Genomic DNA, 8344 nt, shown 5'->3' on the forward strand with positions numbered 1-8344 from the left:
TAAATTTGTTTTGGATTATTTTAATTTAAATTTCTTAAACGATAAGTTTACTTTATTCTTTTTGCTAATTAACAGTTAAATAAAATATAAAAAATATAATGATATGACCCCATGGAAGAAGGTTCAAAAAACGCGGCCACGCTGAACTCCAACCTGGAAGGAGATACCTTTCAGATGAAGAATTAAATGAGATTTAGAGGGTGCTTAGACAAAAGTAAAACTACTGTTTTTACAGTATACAAAATAAATATATAAAAGAGTCTGTCTCATTTTATGAAAAAGTACTTTTTAGAAATACTGTTCTATCTTGCCAAACACCTCTTTATTGTTTCTTGTACAAGTTCATAATTTAAGAAGTTTTCAGATTTTTTATTTTGGAAAAAAATTGCAGCCATAAAATTAATAATTCTTATATTATTTTTTTATTAATGGAGGTTCCAGGACTAGGCCCACCACCACACGCTTTGCCTTCTGGGACTGGACATTATGGTTCACATTCTCTCGTTCTGCCTTGGCACCCATAATACTTAAAAGGGCTAATAATATAACATCATAATATTAAGGACTCAATTATCATAATAAGACAGAGAAATTGAATATTTTATTTAAAAAAATTATTTATGATGTAGCAATTGCAAAGGAGTGCAAATACAGAATGTGGTTTGGGGGAAAAAAACAGAAATAAAAAATGGGGAATATAACAATATAAGCGGGTGGATATATAATTATGGAAAAAGTGATGGCACATAAGCTATCAAAAGTGTTGGCAAGTTGTATGAAAAAGAGAAACAGCTAATAAACAAGGGAATATGGTGAAGGAAGGATCATAGGAAGTTGATTCACGTGGTGGTCTTGTGTCGAATATACGAATTTGATGCGTTTGCTCCTAATTAATTCTCAGAATCTCTCTCGTGGCGTTGAATTATTGCGTCCTATGTATGTGATGATCATATGTAAGATTTTATGTTTGTGTGATCGAAAGCAAAAGAATGATCACAAAGACATTAACGACAAGTTGTTCTAATTGCAGCGTCTTCTATTATACTTATATGATGTTTTAAATTTAAAGAGGTATTTGGATGGAACTAAAATCGTGATTTTAAAAATAATTTTATAATATACAAAATAAAGGTGTGGAGGTGTTTACTTGAGAATGTTCGGATAGAATCAAAACTATGGTTTTAAAAATATTTTTACGATATACGAAATAAATATGTAAAGGGATTTATCTCGATTTATAAAAAAATAATTTTAAAAAATACTTTTCATAGTACCCAATATTATTATAACACGTTTATGTGTTTACGTGACAATAAAACAATAGTTAATTTTATAGTATACTAATTGTTAACACCTATATTGAAATTATTAATTTTAATAGACATTGGTATTATAGTCATTGACAAAAGAATAAGTTATTTCTCTATACGCACAAAATGATCAACAAATTTCATAATGTTAGTCGTTATTTTTCTGTAATAAAATCGTTAATTTCCTATATAAAACTTTACAACTTTTCTGGCAAGACAAAAAACATCAACAATTTTACTATAAGAAGGTGATAATTGATCATATCAACAACTCCATTGACAATTGCCCTATCAGAATTAACAACTCTAGTATAGGAAATTAACAACTAATGTTATGAAATTGGTATTTGGAATTGTTTGTTAAAAAGTTTGGAGTTTAAAAGTTTTAACATTAAGATGCAAATTTGTTTTGAAAATTTTTACTCAGGAAATCTAGTTATCCAAAAGTTTTTTTAGAATAAATTTATCTTGAAAGTTTTTTTAGAACAAATTTATCCTAAAAGTTTAAAATTGTATCAATATTGTCTCCTCATCATCAAAAAACTAACATTAACTATTAAAATTTTTAAGGACAAGGGATAATATTACTATGATTCTAAACTTTTGAAGTAAACTTACTCCCCAAAAAACTTCTGGATATCTAATACTCCTGAGTGAAAATTTTTAAAACAAATTTGTATCTTAATCTTAAGTTTTATATATATACACACATAAAAACCTATATAAATTTGTATATTTTTTATCAATTAATAAGTGCCAACTATATGTATAGTGCCATTTATCATTATGAGTATGGCTGCGTTATCAGTTATCACATCATGAAATTTGGACGGTATAAATTTGTTTTGGATTATTTTAATTTAAATTTCTTAAACGATAAGTTTACTTTTTTCTTTTTGCTAATTAACAGTTAAATAAAATATTAAAAAAATATAGTGACATGACCCCATGGGAGAAGGTTCAAAAAACGCGGCAACGGTGAACTTCAACCAGGAAGGAGATATTTTTCAAATGAAGTATTAAATGAGATTTATTGTTTTCTTGTACAAGTTCCTAATTTAAGAAGTCTTCAGATTTTTTATTTTGAAAAAAATTTGCAGCCACAAAATTAATAATTCAGAAGGTTCCAGGACCAGGCCCACCGTCATATGCTTTGCCTTCTGGGACTGCACATTTTATGTGGTTCACATTCTCTTGTACTGCCTTGGCACCCAGAATAGCAGTAGCTAGAAGGGCTAATCTACTAGCGTTGAAGATGTATTACATATCCTCAGGGACTGTGAATATGCGAGATCCTTATGGCTACAGCTATTGAATCCCAGATTTCAGTCTCAATTTTTTTCCAACTAACTTGTTTGATTGGTTTGCTCTTAACTTAAGAAGAGACCTGTGATGGTAATTGGCCTTACATTATGTGGGTGTCTCAATATGGAAATTATGGTTATGGAGAAATAAGGATGTCTTTGTTGAAGATTTCACCCAGCCTCCGGACCCAGTTCTCATAATAAAGCATAGTTGGTTGCATTATGTGAACATGCAGGTTGCTAAAACTGAGCGCAAGTTTCCCCAGGAAATTGATTCTCGTTGGAGGGCTCAAAATCAACGTAGATGGTGCGGTTACTAAGTCTCAAAGCAAAGCTGGATGTGGTGGAGTTATCCGAGACCATAATGGGGTCTGGGTGGCTGGTTTTAAATACTCTTTAGGATCCTGCGATGTTTCAAAAGCTGAAAAATGGGCAATCTTTAAAGGTCTCAACCTTGCTTGGGAGCTTGGATTCAAGAAAGTTATTCTTGAATCAGATGCAAAGAATATATAGTGGACATGATGATAAACGGTATTAGTGATGAGAGTTGTAGCCTGTTGATGCTTCAGATTAAAAGGCTAATGTGGTATGCTTGGGAGCTGGAAGTGCAGTATATTTCAAGAGAAATAAACAAAGTGGCTGATCATCTAGCAAAGGAAGAGATCACGGAATCATCTATTTTAAGTGGGTGTCCTATTAATTTGAGGAAACTAATGGATTAGGAGTGTATGGAATATAATTTAGTCCCCTTGGTTAACCTTTTATTAGTCTTTTAGGCGTTAAGCCTTCTTCTGTATCAACATATATATATATATATATATATATATATGTTGATATAACATCATAATATTAAGGACTCAATTATCATAATAAGACAAAGAAATTGAATATTTTTGTTAAAAGCATTATTTATGATGTAGCAATTGCAAAGGAGTGCATCTAAAGAATGTGGTTTGAGGAGGGAAAAAACAAAAATAAAAAAAGGGGGAATGTAATAATATAAGTGGGTGAATATTATATAAATATGGAATAAGTGATGGCATATGAGCTATCAAAAGTGTTGGCAAGTTGTATGAAAAAGAGAAACAGTTAATTTAACATGCGCATATGGTTATGGAAGGATCGTAGGAAGTTGATTCACGTGGTGGTCTTGTGTCGAATATTCGAATATATGATGCGTATACTCCTAATTAATTAATTCTCAGAATCTCTCTCGTGGTGTTGAATTATTGCGTGCTGTGTATGTGATGAGCATTATGTAAGATTTTGTGTGTTTGTGTGATCGATAGCAAAAGAATGACCACACATTCGATCATACAGACATCAACGACAAGTTGTTCCAACAGTTGCGTCATGTATGTATGTTTGTATGATGTTTCAAGCTTAAGTCTAATATTGTTATAATGTGTTTACATGACAATAAAACAATAGCCCAGAAATGATGAGTAAATTTTATAATATATCACTACCTCTGGTATTTAATATAAGACATTTTTTTACTTTTATTTTGGTTTTAAATATAAAACTTAAATTCACTTTGTCTCTTATATTTATGTATTTTTTTTTCTCAATGTAGTCTTTTTAATAATGATAGTTCTAATTAATATACTTGATTAGCAAAGATATTTTAGAATATTTATTACAAATAACTAACTTAACTTCTTTCATTAATCTCCTCAAATTAGTCAACTAGCTCTTATAATTAAAACCGGAGGTGGTAGTTGTTGACGATTTTACTATAAGGTGATAACTCATCATATCAACAACTACATTGAGAATTGCCCTAGCACAATTAACAACTCTAGTATAAGAAATTAACAACTAATTAATGTTATGAAATTAGTATTTAGAATTGTTTGTTAAAAAGTTTGGAGTTTTAGTGTTAAGATGCAAATTTATGTCAAAAATTTTTACTCAGGAGTTCTGGTTATTCAAAAATTTTCTAAGATCAAATTTATCCTAAAAGTTTAAAATTGTAGTAACATTGTCTCCTCACCATTAAAGAACTGATGTTGACAGTTAACATTTTTAATGACAAGAGGTAATATTGCTACAATTTTAAATTTTCAGAAAAAACTTGCTTTCAAAAAAAAAACTCCTAGATATCCAGTATTCTTGAATGAAAACTGCTGAAATAAATTTACACATTAACCCTGAGTTCTATATATACACACACATATAAAAAAAACCTATATAAATTTGTATATATTTTTATCAATTAAATGGCTTCAAAGGTTTTGTGGTTATATTATATTTTGGGGCGGAAGAGATCATGGGTTCAAATTTTATCACATGATTACCTTCAAAAATTCACTCATTGTTGCCGGAAGTCTAGAAACTGAATTTTTTAAACCTTAAAGGTTTTTTTTAATAAATGTATACAAAATTTATTTATATTTAAGACCTCAGAGCAGAGTTCACAATAATTTAATAATTTTAAGTGACCTTGAACAATTTTAGGATATTATGTGATACTTTGAAGCAATTTGTTCATATCTATCGTATTCATATGAATGAATATATGCGATAACAAGGTTTTAATAATAAAAAGTTACAAAAAAAGGTTGGTGTACGTATATATGGATAGTTTAGGTGTTAGAAAATGCCAACACGATCTGAAACACATGATTAAACATTAAATAAGAACAAAATTGTAGGACTACATTTACAGAAGATCCATCATTTACGAATCTCAGACTGAGGAATTCTCCATGTGACCACATTCACAACAAATTAAAAAAACACAATTTTGTCAAACATGCATAATGGAGTCCTGTAATTTATTTAAATTAATTTTCTCACTGTTAAAATGCATATTTCATATTTTTATAAGATGTCAAATTCATTGTGATTCATTAACTATTCATTAGTCCCTAATGGAACAAATCAACATACACAGACGTTGAAAGATGTTTAATTAATTTAAACGTCTTTAGTGCAATACTTTTCGTTACTTCACAAGCTTATTACTTCCGGGTAGGGATCGAACTTCTTGATCAATTTTAACAAATTTTTTGATTCATGTAATTTAATTATTCGTATCTTATATATGAGATCATATAGAATATTTGTAAGGAATTATGATTTATGTTTATAATTTAGAATATCAACCATATCACCAAATTTTTTTCCTTTCGAAACGTAAAAATATTGAGAAAGATGCTTCTTCTGGAGAATAACAGAAAAATATCTCATGAATTTCAAAATAACAAATATGTGTTTTTGACAGATTTTGACTTGTCAAAATTATTACAAGAGTAGTCAGTTTAATCTATTTATTTTTTTAAAATTCAACAGGTATGTTTCTGTTATTTTCCCTACTTCTTATGTATATTGTTGTTATCCTATTTGATGTTTAATAAAGTTGGGCCGGGCTGGAAGGAAAATATAGTTGGGCCAAATTGTGCAAAACAAAGTAATTGGGCCGATGTCTCATCTGGACTAAAGAAATATTCTCATAAATCGGGCCCAAAGACAAGTCAAACAACTGCCCGTTACCAGTTTTAACAGGCCATCACATATTCCACCAAAAACAAAATATCGAGTAAGTTGATTTTTAGGGACTCATTGGCCCTAAAACAGTCCTCAAAATTGAAAAAAAGTTTATGAAGATATTCATAAAGGAACACTATTTTGTTACTCATTGAAATGATTATTTGTTTTTCTATTTTTAATTTCCATGCGAAAAAACATTATAATGGAATTAGATAAGTCCAATACAAGGTACAAAATTTAATAAGTAAGTAAAATTTCCTACCAAAATTATGATAAGTTTGGATCTATTGATTTCGTTAAAGGAAAACTCTTTCTAAATACAACTAAATTTTATTGGATAATATTCATTCCAATTTTGTCGGATGTCCCCGCAGGGACTTATTGGATAATATTCATCTATGGTACTTCAACTACTTTATCAGCTCCCACGTCATCATTTACGGCACCGTTTTGAGTTACCTTTTTAATCACATATCTTTTCACTAGTTCTGCTGCCCAATCCCATACATGCAACACCACGTACGTCCCAATTCCACCAATCAAACCATAAGCTATAGAATACGTCAACGGCGTCAGTATTATTGTCATGAACGCTGGGATCGCTTCTCTCATGTCATCCCACTTAATCTCCACCACACATCTCATCATCATCACTCCGACCAAGATCAACGGTGGCCCGACCGCCCACCCTGGTATGGATGCCAATAACGGGGTAAAGAACAGTGCCGAGAAAAAGTACATTGCCACAGTTAAAGCCGTTATACCCGTCCGTCCTCCCTCTCGGATCCCCGTTGAGGATTCGATGAATGTTGCCACCGGTGAAGTGCCTAGGAGTGATCCGACCACGGTGGACGCAGCGTCGGACATGAAAGCAAAATATTGACCTTCGAAATCACCATTGAGATCAACAAACCCTGCAAATCTGGCCATTGAATATAATGTACCCGTTGTGTCCAAAATGTCCACATACAAAAACGTGAACAATGCCTCCCAAAAGCTGCCCTTATCCAAACCCTTAAATTTCAGGACACCTACTGTGCTTTCAATCACGTGCACCTCAACCACCTTCTTAAAGTACTCATACCCCGAGTCTCCCGCCTCCGTGTTAGGAAATGCTGTTACGGATGTGTCACGGAACCACGATATTGCGGTTACAAAAACGACACCGTATATCATGGCGCCTTTAATGTTTTTCACTAAGCAGTATGCTATAATTACAAACCCAACCATTCCAAGCCACAACGTTGGACTCTCCATCCTGTTGTTCAGACACAGTATGTTATCCGAGGCAGAGCCACCTGGGAGCAAACTGACAGTTCCGTTAGCTGCTGTTATGACCGGGGCTAACGCGGCCCGGGAGGATCTCGGGCAGGCTCCGAGTGTAACTAAGGTTGATGGGCTGTACCCGATGAGCCCAATTCCTTGATTGTTCTGAAGCCCAATGAAAGCCAGAAAGAGACCGATTCCTGCAGCGGAAGAAATTCGGACTGGTCTGGGGACGAGTTTGGCGAGTTTGGCACGAAAGCCGACGGCGGAAATGAGGAGGAAGAGTAAGCCTTCCATGAAGATGGCGGTCAAAGCGGTTTCGTAGGGTGTATTACCCGATCCGTGAAACCCGACTACAGAGTAAGCGAAGTAGGCATTGCCACCCATTCCCGGAGCTAAAGCCAAAGGAAGGTTGGCAGAGAGACCCATTATAACACAGCCAATGAGAGACGATGCGGCGGTGGCGACGATGAGGTCCTTTCGGGTTTTCTGGAGGCAAGAGGCGTAACCGGGGTTAACCGGCGGGAACTTGCAAGAGTCGTCGGGTTGTATGATACTCTGGCTCGGCGCGGTGCAGCGAGAGAGGGGAATGTTAGGGTCGGAGCAGAGAGGCAGGCAGTCGGAGACACTGCAGGTGCCACCGGAGTCGGCAAGGATGCTGGCGTTGACGGCTAGAATGTAAGCCATGGTTAGGAAGGTGGCGGTCCCAGCTCGGAGCTCAGTCGTGAAGGTGGTGTTTCGCTCGGCGAGCTTGAACCGCTTGCCAACACGGCTGTTAGCCACAAAGGAGTTAAGCCGAGCCGAGAGTGATGGCTTCTGCGCTTGGAGCTGAACCTGAGCGGCCATGGATATTGCTGCAAGCTCAGCTTGCAATACTGTGTTCTCGAGCGATGAAGGAGGCGGATTATGTTGATGTGTTGCATTGTATGGGATATAGTATTTATAAATTGGATTGGGTGGGCGTTAAGA

The 8344-nt window shown here is 34.2% G+C and overlaps 1 protein-coding gene across 1 annotated transcript; it reads right to left on the reverse strand.

Moving 5' to 3' along the window:
• Positions 1-6495: 6495 nt before the first annotated feature.
• Positions 6496-8265, reverse strand: LOC114734765 (adenine/guanine permease AZG1-like). Its single transcript, XM_028922411.1, has one exon. The coding sequence runs from the start codon at positions 8219-8221 to the stop codon at positions 6506-6508; it is 1716 nt and encodes a 571-aa protein (XP_028778244.1). The 5' UTR covers positions 8222-8265; the 3' UTR covers positions 6496-6505.
• Positions 8266-8344: the final 79 nt, after the last annotated feature.

This window comes from Neltuma alba, unplaced genomic scaffold (assembly GCF_004799145.2).
Source record: "Neltuma alba isolate B1F8T4 unplaced genomic scaffold, ASM479914v2 tig00002643_pilon, whole genome shotgun sequence".
Lineage (NCBI taxonomy): Eukaryota > Viridiplantae > Streptophyta > Magnoliopsida > Fabales > Fabaceae > Neltuma > Neltuma alba.

What these genes read in the sequence shown, in the direction of transcription:
- LOC114734765 (XM_028922411.1), bottom strand. Translation starts at nt 8,221, where the DNA reads ATGGCCGCTCAGGTTCAGCTCCAAGCGCAGAAGCCATCACTCTCGGCT.